The sequence below is a fragment of the Bombyx mori genome, chromosome 16, assembly GCF_030269925.1.
Source record: "Bombyx mori chromosome 16, ASM3026992v2".
NCBI lineage: Eukaryota > Metazoa > Arthropoda > Insecta > Lepidoptera > Bombycidae > Bombyx > Bombyx mori.
In genome coordinates this window covers 656578-673034 of record NC_085122.1, presented here as the reverse complement: position 1 = coordinate 673034, position 16457 = coordinate 656578, and the positions used below count along the sequence as shown (strand labels likewise).

Genomic DNA, 16457 nt, shown 5'->3' with positions numbered 1-16457 from the left:
ATTTACGTTGTAGATGTATATGGGCTCCAGTAACCATTTAACACCAGGTGGGCTGTGAGCTCGTCCACCCTAAGCTCGTCCGCCTCTAAGAAATTAAAAAAAGGAACTTTTCTATTGTGAAATTGTTTAGCATATGAGTGAGCACAGAAGCGTCCTTCCTGGAAAATCCAGAGGGCCATCTAATGCCACAACATTCTGTTCACTCATCCAGGGTGTCAGAAAGTCCCCAACGAACTTTCAAGCTCTCTTCTAAGCCATTATCCTTCCACGCAACTAAGCAATAAAAAATAAAAACCTATCAAATAGGCACTTTATCGTAAGCAAAACTGTGATTTAACTCAAGGTCGATGACAGTCGTATTCTGAGTACCTTTGGTGTCCATTGACCGCTTGATACGGAGTAAGAATCCATTACGCCTCATTCTCATTCATGGGTGTTCTAGTATCGTTGGAAACAAAACGTAAAAGGTTGCCATGGCAACGCGGCAGCGCGCGCACCCAGTTCCCCCCAAACACCGGAGGCGACTGGTCGTCATTCGGGCTCCAAACAGTATTCCAAATGTAAACATTAGGAAATCGCGAAATTTTGTTACGAAAATTTTTCATGCGAGTGTTCGTGACGTTTGTAAATTATTTCGACAATTTTATTGTTTTGTTTTGTTTCGGTGTTGTCGGCGCGCGTGTTATGATCCCTGAAACATGTCAGAGCGAAAAAGCGGAGGAGGTGCGGTGAGTGTTCCAAAAAAAAAAATTTACAAAATTAAAGTTAATACAGAATTAGGTCAATTTTTACTCTCAGCTAATTGATTCCAACGTAGCTGTTGTAAAGTTACTCTACTCTGATAAAATAATTCAGTATCATACGTATTTTTTAAAAACGAAACCTTCATCGCTTGAGATTTGAATTTCAATATTCTATAGAACTTCTTAATTTAAAGCTAGAAGAATACAAGCCGATAGCGACTCTCAGGTAACGGTAATCCTAAGAACAGCGATGAAACTGAAGCTTTTTATACTTATAATAAATTAATACATACTATATAATTTTTTGTGTGCCCTCATCAAAAACATCAAGAAATACTTTTTTATTTCAATTTCCTGAACGGATATTAAGTGGATCTGGTATTGAATCTTTGTTGCAGCTCATAAAAACGACACGTATGCAGTCAACTACCTTGAGAATATGAAGTTAGAGTCTTAATTAACTACCACTGTTTAAAGTTGAGTTTTAACATAATTTCTGCATATACATCTTCACTTTGGACGCAGATAGAGCTCTTAATTAAAAGGCATTTGTAAGAAAATTACTTTTAAATAAATAAATTCATCAGTCAACTCGCGGATGAGCGCCTACCGCGTCACTTGACACCAGTGTGCTTAGTGGGACTTTTCAGATCGGCATACACAAATGCTTCACGCCAGAAATATGTAGAGCTTTGTCCACTATGATAGCTATTTGTCTAGGTTTACAATACGCACTTCCCCGATTAAATTAGGGATGGGATAGAAAATTAAATGTGGATATGAGGGGAAACTGCTAAAGCTAACTAGATAAGAAAATATAGCAGTAGTTAGAGATTGTAGAGATTGTATATCCGTCTCGTGAATAGCCGGATAAGCTATTATCAGCTATTATCTTCTGGCCTCTAAAAATAATCACATTTCCTCGTCTATGTCCGTGAATTGATTAGCTGTTGCACGCGACGGTTTTAGTGAAAAAGCTCTTTGAATCTAGCCAGCTTTGCTCTCCGAAGCCAATGTTTACGTTATTATAAGCCACCGATAAGCTATCGACGTAGCGTATTCAAGGGCCGTGATATCAATACTCCATCGATGTATCGCAAGTGACAGGCATGTCGAGTAAATAGAATTTTAAAATAACGCCGGAAATGATTTTTCGAACGAAGAAAGACCAGCTTTGTGAATAAACTGGGATTTTAAATTTAATATATTCGCGATTTGCTTATTATACCATAATAAAATTGATCCGATACTGCTATTTGCCACCATTCTGATTGTTTCTGACAAGAAACTATACTTGTAACTTTAGAACTTATATCTCATGGTGGGTAGCACATTTACGTTGTGAATGTCTATGGGCTCTAGTAACCACTTAACACCAGGTGGGCTGTGAGCTCGTCTACCCATCTAAGCAATAAAAAATAGAAACCTGACAAGAACCATACGTTCCGATTTGAAGTATAGTATAATTCAATATATAGTATGAGTATAGTTCAATATAATTAATTGTGACTTTAAGCGCATGTCTCAAGTCCGTTGCAGCAATATTGTCCATGGACTCCAGTAATCATTAGCACTACAATATTACATATATAGACCATACGTTTTCTGACCTTTTACATATATCGATGAAAAAAGAGAAAAAAAAATAGCCCATAGACACGGGCCAATGAGTTTCTCTACGGATCTTCTCAGTGGGTCGCGATTCCGTAGTAGATTCTACGTAGCACTGCTCTTACTAGGGCTAGTGTTAGCAAATCTTCTCAGGTTGAGCTCGTGAGCTCACCTACCTGTCCAGGTGTAGCTGGAATAGCCTCTTAAGCTATCAGCGAACAAGTAGGGAAGAAAAGAAAAGATGTGTGGACACCGGATAGGAACAAAGTTCTGTATCATAAAAATATTAATTTTAAGTTCTATTCGAGGTATAACGAAAATAAAACTGGAGGTTTCGCAACAACCCACGGTCATTCGGTAACGTGCGAACTTATTGTGGTACACTTCATTCACGGTTGTTTGCATAAGAGTTAGTGTATTGCGCAAACGAACGCTCTGAGATCGTGGTCAATGAATTATAAAAAAATATGTTATTTTTTGTACGTTATTACAAAGTTAAGTCGTACACTGTGTCTATTACTAATAAAATCTTACGCTACGGACATTTTTTTCCCGGTTAGGGTACCCCTCCGCATCGTCCCATAAGGAATTTCGTTAAAAAAAAACAATAGTTGCCAGTCCAGCGTTTTGAGCCTGAATTCTATTTTCTATTACTCTATTTTCCAGATCAATTTTGAAAGAAAGCTACCGTTAAATTACTTTTCAAAAAGATTCAAGATATATTTTAATTAAAACAGATCTTTTATGAAACGTTCGATTTTGTGCTTACGCTGTAACATAACGCTTCGGTTTTAAATTTGAATGAAACATTTTTAAGTAGAGAATGCAATTTGTAAGGGAATATTCTGTTCTAGCTTGAATTGCAACGTACGTATTTTTAGCCCATACTTAATGAGAATTATTTTGCTCTAAACAATGATGCGAGACTGATTTTGATTAGTTTTAGTAATGCACTAAATATAATAATATCACTTACTAGCGGCCCGCTCTGGCTCCGCTCGGGTCTTTAACAAAAATTTCAACGATATTTGACATTGTTTTATTTTTTTAAATAAATGAATACTTATGAATTTTTACTGGTGATAGGGCCTCTTGTGAGTCCGCACGGGTAGATACCACCGCCCTGCCTATTTCTGCCGTGAAGCTGTAATGCGTTTTGTTTTGAAGGGTAGGGCAGCCGTTGTAACTATACTGAGATCTTAGAACTTATATCTCAAGGTGGGTGGCGCATTTACGTTGTAGATGTATATGGGCTTATAATATATAATATAATATTATATAGTATATAGTATAATTTTTGATTTTGATTTTGATTTTGAAATTTTTGATTTTGATTTTTTGCCTGAAGGTATTAAATTATTACATTAAAAGTGGGATAAAAATTCTTAAAGATATATGTATTTTTTTTTAATATTCCTTCCCCAGCAGCGCATTTTTACGATTTTCTTGTATGACGTCAGAGACATACACATTACAAGTACTCCCAAATACTGAACTACAAAAATTTTAATGAATTTTTTGCTTCCAAACGGGATTCCCAGCCCTGTAGCGCACTAATCAAGGTCACCAATCAATGGAAAGAATCAAGGTCGTCGGATTGTTTTTCGATAAATGTCGAAAACTACATACTTCTGTGGTTTGGGAAGGTACAGCTCGATGGCGTACCCACACGTCCTTGGTAATTGCACTCACTCATCTGATACCTAAACGTTTTGAAGACTTAAGAAACTCCAGACTGGTGACTCTACTAACGATTTTTTTTTTTGTTATTGTCCTTGTAGGCAGACGATCATACAGCCCACCTGATGGTGAGTGGTTACCGTCGCCTATGGACTTCAGTAATGCCAGGGGCGCTGCCTACCGTTAAGTACCAAGTCTCGTTTGAAGAAGGATATGTCATAGCGCTCGGGAAACACCGTGGAGGGGCGCTCAAATAATAATAATAATGACATCTTAAAAGCACCCTCGAGTTAGGTTGGTGCGATAAATGCACGCGCTATTGGATCTAGTGGAACTGAAGAGACCCCCTGGGTAGCAGCAATCCCTCTCCATCTTAAAATAAACTTTTTTCTTGAGCCAGGGACCGAACTTCCTCCAAGGTTCCTGCGCCTAAGTAGCGCGTAGGGATATTTGGGACTTTATGGGCTAATATGCTTAAGAGCCCCTGAACGACGCAAATACACTCTCCCGGACACTGGATCCCCGTTAGAAGGTTCCTTACCATGCCCGGGTAAAGCTCCTGGGTCAATTAAGCCATAGACTAGTCCACTGAGTTTCTCGCCGGATCTTCTCAGTGGGTCGCGTTTCCGATCCGGTGGTAGATTCTGCGAAGCACTGCTCTTGCTAGGGTCAGTGTTAGCAACACTCCCGGTTTGAGCCCCTAGAGCTCACCTACTAGATCTGTGAATCTAGAATAACTAAGAATAATAAGAGGCTACTAAAATAGGTAGAAAAAAAAGTAGACATATACTCCATACACGCTTACATGTGTATACATTATGTACAAAGGAAATTGAATTACTAATTCATTTGAACACGAAAGTTGTTAACGCAATTTAAGCTCAAAAGCTCCGGATGTTAATTCGTACAGCAGAAAGTTCGTTATATGTCTAAGTTCAGGCGTTATTAATGTTTTATTCGTTTATCATCTTTTTTGTATTATTGCATCGGTGAATGAGTTCACGATCAAACTGGTGCTAAGTGATTCGGGTCATCACAATCACAATTGGCCCAGCCACCAGCTGTTTCCTTATACTGAACAATTGTAATTAACTGAGTAAGACATCTACGGCGTAAATGCGCCACCCACCTTGAGACATAAGTTCTAAAAGGTCTCAAGTATAGTTACAACGGCTGCCCCACCCTTTAAACCGAAACGCATTACTGCTTCACGGCAGAAATAGGCAGGGGGGTACCAATCCGCGCGGACTCACAAGATAACCTACCACCAGTATTTATGCAAATTATAATTTGGCGGGTTTGATTTTTATTATACGATGTTATTCATTCACCGTGGAAGTCAATCGTGAACTTTTATTGAGTACGTACTTCATTAGAAAAATCGGCACCCGCCTGGGATTCGAACACCGGTGCATCGCTCAACACTAATGCATCGGACGTCTTATCCTTTAGGCCACGACGACATTCTCACTGACTATCTTCGTGTAAAACTATCTATTAAAACGATTGGATTGAAACGCTATCATAGTTGATCTCTGTGCGGTCATTTCGCAGAGATTATTAAAAACGGTAAGGCCACCGAGTCTATGACGTGCAATTATTTTCAATTTAAGTTTTAATATCTGATATATTTTAGTTCTTCTCCTGCTCTGTTCTACCACAAAGAGGAAGAGACCAGAACATACAGCCACAGAAACAGTTTTTTATTTATACTAATATATAAATCTACAGTGGTTTTTACGGATGCTCCATTTTAACTACTGAACCATGAATCCGATTGACTTGAAACTTGGTATCCATGTAGAAAATACATGTACTTAATGGATATGAGTGTTGGACTCTCTATACCAGTTGCGGGGGCGTTAATGATGAGAATCTCTGTGGGGGTGAGAAATAATAATGTTAATTTGAATTACCCAGCGAAGCGGGCGGGTACAGCTAGTTAAATAAATAAAACTATTATAGCAATCAATTGACAAATGTCAAATATGACAGGTAGCACGTAAGCGAGAATTATTACTTGATGCGATTAAAATTTATCCAGTATGACCGGGTACCCGGATATATTACAGCCGGTTCAACCCTATCATGTTGTCAAATGCAGTTGTTGCAATGATTTAAAATATTATAGGGGTGAGCCGCAGTGAAAAATATATATTTTTTCCTGTCTATGCTGAGAGCCTTGAGAGGCTATTTCAGCTTCACCCTAACGTGTGTAGGTGAGCACACGGAGCTCAAACCGGAGTGTTGCTAACACTGACCCTAGCTAGAGCAGTGCTTCGCAGAATCTACCACCGGATCGGAAACGCGACCCGCTGAGAAGATCCGGCGAGGTTCGACGAGCACGGTGACCGGAAAAATTAATTAAGTTATGATATTTCCACCACAAGATCCTATAAGACATGGAATATAAAAACGTATTTCATTCCGGTTCCGAATGGGCAATACTGTCTTTATTTCAGTAGCTTTTTATTGGTTCCGTGGATTCGGGAGCCGCGCCCTCTGTGTACACGAATGAATTTGAATTTGCGGATTCAGTTTTCAATCACTCTTTTTTTTTTTTTTTGTTAGATGAGTGGACGAGCTCGCAGCCCACCTGGTGTTAAGTGGTTACTAGAGCCCATATACATCTTCAACGTAAATGCGCCACGCACCTTGAGATATAAGTTCTAAGGTATAGTTACAACGGCTGCCCCACCCTTCAAAGCGAAAGGCATTACTGCTTCACGGCTGAAATAGGCAGGGAGGTGGTACCTACCAGTGCGGACTCACAAGAGGTCCTACCACAAGTGACTTGCACGTCGTTTGAATAATGTTTTGCGGTAGACAGCGGCTTGGCTCTGCCCCTGGCATTGCTGAAGTCCATGGGCGACGGTAACTACTCACCATCAGGTGGGCCGTATGCTCGTCTGCCTACAAGAGCAATAAAAAAAATGTGTAGTTCTTTATGCGTATTAAGAGCTTATTGTTTTATAACAATTCGTAGCTGCAAGCTGTTATTTTGACAGAAACATTCCACGGTGAAGGAATAACATCTTGGTATAAAAATCAAACCAGCAAAACTATATATTGCGTAATTACTGGTGGTAGGACGTCTTGTGAGTCCGCAAGGGTAGGTACCACCACCCTGCCTTGGCTTGTTGTATTTCCAGCACGATTTCCCTTCACTGTTATGATTATTCGGTATGTAATTTTTCGAACGAAGTTTGAAGTAGCTCTGCTTGAGTGTATCCTGATATCGCTGGTCGAAGGTAGCCGGGAGATCGTACGCTAGTCTGTCTTCCAAAACAAATTACGGTATTTCAATTGAATTGTATAAATAGGCGAGATATAACTTTTACTGGTGGCAGGACCTCTTGTGAGTCCGCGCGGGTAGGTGCAACCGCCCTGCATGTTTCTGCCGTGAAGTAGTAATGCGTTTCGGTTTGAGGGGTGGGGTGGCCATTGTACTGTAAAAACTGAGACTTTAGAACGCATATCTCAAGGCAGGTGACGGTATTTACGTTATAGATCTATTGATTCCGGTAACCACTTAACACCAGGTGGGTTGTGAGCTCGTCCACCTATTTAAGCAATAATAAAAAGATTACAGCATGGTTAAAATTGAGAGAAAATCATGTTGTTTTGGTTCATGTACAGTTTTTCTACTCCATTTTATTAGTTATTGAACATGTAATATCCACGGGCAAGGTCGAAGCGTCGATGGATATCTCACAGAGCGATATGGACACGAAAACACGCATAAAATAGTCTGATCTAAGTCTTGGAAGACTGCCAGATACGGCCAGAATGAAATAATAGATAAAAAAATACGAATGAGAATCCATGGTCTAGGAGGGATCGCCTAGGAATATTTATTAATTTACTAGCTGACCCAGCAGACTTCGTAGTGCCTCAATCGATAAATAAAAGATCTAAACTTTTGTATAAAATAAACTTAAAACAAACAAAAGGAATCTGTCCGACGGGGGACACATCAAAGGTAAAACAAAATTGTTATTTTTATTTAATTCCGAACATTTTCATATTTATCTACTTTTAAACCTTCTCTGGACTTCCACAAATAATTCAAGACCAAAATTAGCCAAATCGGTCCAGCCATTCTCGAGTTTTAGCGAGACTAATGAACAGCAATTCATTTAGAAATATAGAGATATAGATATAGGCTTATGTGCCTTATTCACAGATACTCCAAGTGCAAACACTGGTTATTTCACTCTTCATATATTTACTGGTGTTAGGACCTTTCGTGAGTCCGCGCGGGTAGGTACCACCACCCGCCTATTTCTGCCGTGAAGCAGCGTTTCGGTTTAAAGGGTGGGGCAGCCGTTGTAATACTTGAAACCTTAGAACTTATATCTCAAGGTGGGTGGGGCATTTACGTCATAGACGTCTATGGGCTACAGTAACCACTTAACTCCAGGTGGGCTGTGAGCTTGTCTTCCCATCTAAGCAATAAAAAAATTTACTTATTGGAGTCTTTATAGTTCTACTAGACTAAAATGATATTTGGAAGATAGTGAATGTGCATTGTGCTGTGTATTGCACGTAGATAACGTATGAGTGGACTAATGAAGTCGTGTAGACGTTTGTTTGCTTGAACCATTTAGTTCCATTCCAGTCCGTTCAACTCTGACTAATTCACGACCGAAATACGCGGTGGTATCTACACATGCAGGCCCACTAGAGGCTGATAGGCAGCGGCTTGGCTATGCTCCTGGCATTGCTGAAGTCCATGGGCGACAGTAACCACCCACCAATAGGTGGACCGTATGCTCGTCTGCTTACAAGGGGCAATAAAAAAGAACTCGTCCTACCAAGAGTAATTATGCAAATTAAATTGTTTGCAAATTTGTTTTTTATTACACGATACTATGCTCTTTTTACTCGCTGAGGTTCGGGATAAATAAAATTCCACCAAAGTACAACTAAAAACTGTATTCAACACTTAGAACCAACACATAAAACTCTTCACAAACGCTTTAAAATTCTCAATTCGCTTCTTCCGCTTCGCTTCAGGTGATCCGTTCGCTGTTTCGCTTCGAGTAGATCCGATTACTAACTGACTGCGTGCCATCTCTGCAACGCTTTCTAGCCGATACCACATCCCTAGAGTTATCGAGAATATTACACATATTTCTATTGTGTTGCCGCTATCTGACAATAGATGGCGCTGTACTTCTTGAGCGTTCTAGGTGCTACTAGGTCCTTTGATTTTCGTTCGACTAATCGGCAACAGATGGCGTTACTCTTACCGGCGTAACACTATCATAGTGGCAGTCAATCCTGATTGTTTGCTAAACCTATTTCATCACCAAAATTGGTATCTGCTGGCTTTGAACACAAACACTGCCCCATCGTTCGACTGCCCTCGTATTGCCCTTTTATAAGCTACGACGACTACTTTTTTTTTTTTTTTTTTATTACTTTCGGTAGGCAGACGAGCTTACGGCTCATCTGATGGGAAATGATAACCGTCGCCCATAGACATCCAAACTACATCAGTGACTCAGATGCGCTGCCTATCCTGGCCTGGATGGGCAGCCTTATGTATGTTACACCGGCTATCCTGTCCTTCAGACCGGACACAGTATTACTGTTTTGCGGCAGAAATAGACAGGACGGTGGTACCAACCCGGGCGGGCTTCTATACAGAACCCTACCACCAGTTAAATACTACTTACTTCAAAACTACAAAATAAGCTTACCGTTTGACTATTTCAATAAGCCGTTTCAAAATATAACTTTATAGTATCAAAGTCTTAAACATTATCCCGTGCTCAATTTTTAAATGTTTTTTTTTCTCTTAAATACTTGTACAATGTTATTTTTTCATTTCGTTTTTGTCGTTTTCATAATTCCTGAATTCTGTGGTCGTCGTAAGAAGATTAGATGCCGCTCCTTTAATGGAACAATTTACTTATTCCCTGTCCGGTTTATGGAAGGAAAAACGTCAAATTAAAAATATCCTCAACGAACAATGTTCCTGAAGTAAATACAAAGCCAAGTACTTGTTTCAAATGATCACAGCTTTTTACTCTTACTTTTACACAAACACTCATACACACACACAAACACACACACAAACACACACACACACCCGCGCGCGCGCTTAATTACTTTCTTAAATGATAACACCTAATGATCTCTCAACATAGTCCGCAGCATCTGTTCACGACTTTTTTTTTTTTTTTTTTTTTTTTTTCGGGGGGAAATCCTCATGGACTACCTTCGCCTAGGGAAAAGCGAAGGGGCGTGCCGGACTCCTACCGGCTAAAACCACCCCGGTGTCCACCCACACGTGCGCGCAGGGCCGCGGGAATCCAAAATTCTTCCGCAGCCCCACACCAGTGCTGGCCCGGTCTATCCAGGCCTCGTCTCCTGCACGGAGTAGTGAGGCGTTCAGCTACTCCGTGCATCGCCTCAGAGGCACGCGCCGACACCCGCATGCGCCTCCGTCTCAGGTCCATCGAATAGGGGGCGAGGGCTTTCCCAAGTCCCTCGCCCCTGGACCCATTCATGGGGGGCGGAAAAGGGCATTGTCCGCCCTTGTTCTGCGCCCGGTGCGCCTTCTGCGGCCGGGAAAGGGAGTCGAGATCTCCCTCTCCCGTTCTGCAGTTTCCTTCTGCGACATCACGTCCTCGCAGAAGGACACCACCGCGTCCCACGACTCTGCGCTGCCGACCATCCTCCGCACTACGGCCGGCAGCGACAGATCGCTTCCTACTTCATTTGTGAGGACACGGCGCTGCTCCTCCCAAGCTACACACTCGGCGAGCGTGTGTTGCGCCGTGTCCTCCCCGCAGTGGACGCTGTGGTGGCACCGAGCGTCCGGCTCCCTGTCTATGCGGCACAGGTACTTGCCGAAGCAACCGTGCCCCGACAGCACCTGTGTCACCCTAAACGACAGGGATCCGTGCCTTCTCCCGAGCCAGTCGTCGAGTACTGGCCGGATCGCCTCGACGGTTGCGAGGCCGGCGGTAGGGCGCAGAAGCCTTTGCCGCCATTCCGCCACCAAGGCCAGACGGAGCTCCTCTCGGCGCAGCGCGATCTGCCGCTGCACCAGCCTCGAGCCCCGTGCCCGCTCTTCCTCGCGCCATCGATATAATGACGCGAGTACTTTCGCCTCTAGGTCCCAGGGCGGGGATCCGGCCAGGACGCAAGCCGCCTCGTAGGAAATCGTGCGGTACCCGCGGATGACTCTGACGGCCATCACCCTCTGCGGCTTACGCAGAATGGCGAGTGTGCTGGCCGTCATGTCCATCGCCCACACAGGGGCCCCATACAGGGCCATGGACCGCACGATTCCCACGTACAACCGCCTACAGGCGGCGCTCGGGCCCCCCAAATTGGGAAGCAACGTTGAAAGCGCGCCCGCTGCACCCATCAGCTTGGGCACCAGCCGCCGGAAGTGGGGCCCGAATTCCCATCGGCTGTCGAGCACCAATCCCAGATACTTCATGGTGGACTCGACAGCTATCCGGGTCCCACTTACCACGATGTGTGATCCCGGCGCCGGCGCACGTCGGGGGCCATGAAACACCATAGCCTCCGACTTGTTTAGGGCCACCTCCAGGCCCAGGCGCCGGATGCGGTTCACCACCAGTGACACCGCAGCCGCGGCTATCAACGTCGCTTCCCTGTGCGAGCTCCCCCGGGCAGTGACAAGCGTGTCGTCCGCATAACACGTCAAGTTGGCGCCCGACGGGAGCTCGCCTCTCAGCACCCAGTCGTAGCCGATGTTCCACAGGAGCGGTCCCAAGACCGATCCCTGTGGAACACCGCACGACATGAGGTGCCGACCGGCACCGTCACGTCCCCGATAAGTGACGCATCTACCCTCCAGATAAGCCCCTACCGTGCGGCGGAGGTAGGGAGGCACGCGATGGTATTTCAGAGCCTCCCGAATACAACTCCAGGGTAGGGTGTTGAAAGCGTTGGAGATGTCTAAAGACACCGCCAGTACCACCCCACCCCGGGACACCGTCTCCTCCGCCAGGGCCCTCACGCGCATGATGGCGTCTATGGTGGAGCGCCCCCGACGAAAACCAAATTGGTTGTCATCCAGGTCCGGCCCCTCCCTGCACAAGTGGCTGACGAGGCGATCTGCGATAATGCGCTCAAAAAGTTTGCCCGCCTCATCGAGCAGCACTATGGGCCGATACGCGGACGGCGAGTCCGCGGGGCGCCCCTCCTTCCTGAGCAGGACCAGCTTCCCCTCCTTCCATACACTAGGAAACTGACCCTGCTCGAGACATGCCGTAAAGAGCCCCCTCAGCTGGGGCTCTAGCTCCTTCAGAGCCAGGACGAGTGCTCGACCAGGAACTCCGTCGGGTCCCGGGGCCGTGTTCTTAGACCGGAGTCGCGACACGGCCGCTCTCATTTCTGCTTGCGTCACCTCGGGGACATCGGTGCTTTCCTCTTCTCGAGAGTCTGTGGCTGAGGGTGAAGCCATCGCCGGGGAAACGTATTCCGCTCGCTCAGGGAAGAGGGCCGATACAACCGCTTCTAGCAACTGGGGTTGCATGCTTTGCGCCAGTGGAGGCGCCCAGGCACGCAACTTGCCCCGTACCCAACGGTAGGGGCGCCCCCACGGATCCCGATCTAGGGACCCCAGCAGCTCCTCCCTGGCACGCGACTTAGAGTCGCCGATGGCCAGCCACAGAGTCTCCTTAGACGCGCGGTACGCCTCATACAGCGCGTCTTCCTCGACGGAATCCCGTCGACGTCGTCTCCGGTATCGCGTGTACCGGCGGCGAGCCGCGACGCACTCAACGCGCAGCCGCGCGATCTCGTCGGTCCACCAGTACACCTGGCGCCTTGCGGACTGTTGGTGGACACGGGGCATGGACGCGTCGCAGATCTGCGTCATCGCCCCTCGAAACCACAGCGCCACCGCTTCGACGTCGACGGGACTGTTCATTGTCGACTCCCAAATCCAGGACTGGACTAAGGCAGCTTCCTCGAGTAGCTCCTCGTCGATGCGCTTAAGTGCCCAGCGTGGGCCGTCGTTAATCGGGGCGGTTGGCTGGCGGCCGCTCGCGGTCTGGGCAGAGACGTCGAACCGGATATACCGATGGTCCGACAGCGTCTCCACCTCCACGGCGACACGCCAGTCGCGGACTCGGCTGGCGACAGAGGGGCTAGCAAACGAGACGTCCACTATCGAGCCGCCCCGCTGCCGCACGCACGTGTATTCCGAACCCCGATTCAGGACGACCAGACCAGTTGTCACCGCCCACTCTTCTAGCACCTCGCCCCGATGGTCAGTGACCGGAGATCCCCACGCCGATGACTTGGCGTTGAGATCCCCGAGCACCAGAACGGGACGAGGGTGATAGCGGCCTACGACGGCGCCCAACTCGACGAGGAACCCCTCAAAGTCGGCGAGACTCTTGTTGGGAGAAAAATACGCCCCTACAATGCCGATACCGTCCGAGACCGCAGCAACCCAGCCGCGGCCCCGAGACGGGTTGATCAGAGTCTGGCCGATAATGGCCACCAAGCCGTCAATGCTCCCCAGCCAGTTGTCACGGGCGGGGACAAAGTACGGTTCGGCGACCGCAGCCACGTGGATCGACCACTCTGCCATGCTCTGGAGTAAAATATCCTGAGCTCTGGCACAGTGATTGATATTGCCCTGGAGGAAATGGAATTGTGCCATTATTGACATTCCATTCCCTCGGCAACGGTCCTGGGCCGGGAGTCGGCTACGGAGCTACTAGCCTGCGGGGGTGGCGAGGTTTCCCCGGCAGGTTTTGAGTTCCTCTTCTTCTTCTTGGCCTTGCTGGCTGGTGCGCCACAGGCTCCTCCACCCAGCCTGTGTCCCGCTGGCTTCCCTGCAGCTGAACACAAGCTGCAGTTGAGCGCCGCGGAACACTGAGCCGCCTTGTGGCCGGGCTGACCGCAGCGATAACAAAGGTCACTGCGGTCAACTTCAGCGGTGCACTTTGCCCGGACGTGCCCCTTATCCAGGCACCGGAAACACCGCAAAGCCCGGGGCTGTAGAAGTTTCACCCTCGCTGCAACCCAGCCAACCAGCAATCTGCCGCTTAAGGCGATCTTTTTCGCCGACGCTACAGGGCACCGAACCCAGACCACGCCGAGTCCGGTGGCATCGGTGCGTATATCGCCGGCCCGCACCTTGTCCGATGGACACTCTCCACTTCGGGCAACGGCCGCTACCACCTCCTCAGAGGTCACGGAGTCATCCAGTCCAGCAATCCGCACCTCTGCGGTTTTCATTGGCCTGGAGACCCGGACGTCCTCGGGGCTGAGGACCTCCCTCATCTTGGCGGCCAGAGCGTCCGCCTTTACGAGCTTACGGCTCATCTGATGGGAAATGATAACCGTCGCCCATAGACATCCAAACTACATCAGTGACTCAGATGCGCTGCCTATCCTGGCCTGGATGGGCAGCCTTATGTATGTTACACCGGCTATCCTGTCCTTCAGACCGGACACAGTATTACTGTTTTGCGGCAGAAATAGACAGGACGGTGGTACCAACCCGGGCGGGCTTCTATACAGAACCCTACCACCAGTTAAATACTACTTACTTCAAAACTACAAAATAAGCTTACCGTTTGACTATTTCAATAAGCCGTTTCAAAATATAACTTTATAGTATCAAAGTCTTAAACATTATCCCGTGCTCAATTTTTAAATGTTTTTTTTTCTCTTAAATACTTGTACAATGTTATTTTTTCATTTCGTTTTTGTCGTTTTCATAATTCCTGAATTCTGTGGTCGTCGTAAGAAGATTAGATGCCGCTCCTTTAATGGAACAATTTACTTATTCCCTGTCCGGTTTATGGAAGGAAAAACGTCAAATTAAAAATATCCTCAACGAACAATGTTCCTGAAGTAAATACAAAGCCAAGTACTTGTTTCAAATGATCACAGCTTTTTACTCTTACTTTTACACAAACACTCATACACACACACAAACACACACACAAACACACACACACACCCGCGCGCGCGCTTAATTACTTTCTTAAATGATAACACCTAATGATCTCTCAACATAGTCCGCAGCATCTGTTCACGACTTAACCTAACCTAATCCATCTTAAGAAGAAGGGAGCCTGGACATCAATAATTCAGGTCTTTGAACCTAGTACAGACTTCAGCTCTTTCAAAGGCTTACAAACCGTGTAATAATGAGCAGTAATTTGGTATCGTTCATGAGCTTCTATCACAGCGTTAAACTTGGTTGGTGTTGAGCATCTAGGACGATGCTAATAAAAACTAAAAACTAACGAAATATTGCTTTTAAACTTTTCAATTCTATAGTAAGATACATTTTAACCGTGAAGCAGTATCCGTATAGTATCAGAGTCCAAAGTTGGTACAGTTCATGTTCCATAAAGATACTTCAATTTTTTTGTTGCACAGATGGGTATACGAGGTCACAGCCCACCTGATGTTAAGTGATTACCGGAGCCCATAGATATATAACGTAAATGCCGCCACTTACCTTGAGATATGACTCTCAGTATAGTTACAACGGCTGCCCTACCCTTCAAACCGATACGCATTACTGCTTCACGGCATAAATAGACAGGGTGGTGGTACCTACCCGCGTGGACTCACAAGAGGTCCTACCACCAGTAGTCCTACCTGCCTGGCCTTTTTTTGCCGCAGAACAGTCTTCTAATTTATTTTGAATGCAATCCAGTAAAGATGGTTTTACAATACAGTTAGTACTTGAACCTTTCGAGGCTTAACACCAGACAGCTCTTTGCATTACCATTTAGTCAGTGTTCAATCAAAATATGAACATTAGAATTTTATTATAATGGTAGCACCTAAGTCCTAACTAAGTTGCTAATTTTAAGATTTGCTCTTGGCAACCCTCTCTTCCGTTCCAGCCTTTTAGCCCCGTGCATGGCAAGCTGTAATTAAATTATAATAATCTATACTTCACTACATAGTATAAAACAAAGTCGCTTTCTCTGTCCCTATATCTGTCTGTCCCTATGTATGCTTGAATCTTTAAAACTACGCAACGGATTTTGATACGGTTTTTTCAATAGATAGAGTGATTGAAGAGGAAGGTTTATATGTATAATAACATCCATTAAATAGTGGAGAAATTAATAATAAATTACAGTTTCCAAAGCGAAGCTAGAGCGGGTCGCTAGTAATATTATAAAGCTGAAGAGTTTGTTTGTTTGAACGCGCTAATCTCAGGAACTACTGGTCCGATTTGAAAAATTCTTTCAGTGTTAGATAGCCAATTTATTGAGGAAGGCTATAGGTTATATAACATCACGGTATAAGACAAGTGGAGCACCAATAAAGAATGTTTTAAAATAGGGGTTTAAATAGCTCCTTAACATTCTATAAATCAAAAATATTTTCACTTTCTACGTAAATGAAGTAAGGGGTAAAATTTAGCGTTAGCCAAAGTAACTA

General features: G+C 45.3%; 1 protein-coding gene across 1 annotated transcript in view; it reads left to right on the top strand.

Annotated features, from left to right (window-relative positions):
* The first annotated feature begins 514 nt into the window (after positions 1–514).
* Positions 515–16457, top strand: part of LOC101735336 (calcium/calmodulin-dependent protein kinase kinase 2) — a 171608-nt gene continuing 155665 nt past the window's right edge. Inside the window, exon 1 of the mRNA XM_038016235.2 lies at positions 515–728. Coding sequence (XP_037872163.1) covers positions 699–728 — 30 coding nt within the window. The 5' untranslated portion in view covers positions 515–698. The remainder of the gene's footprint in view (positions 729–16457) is intronic.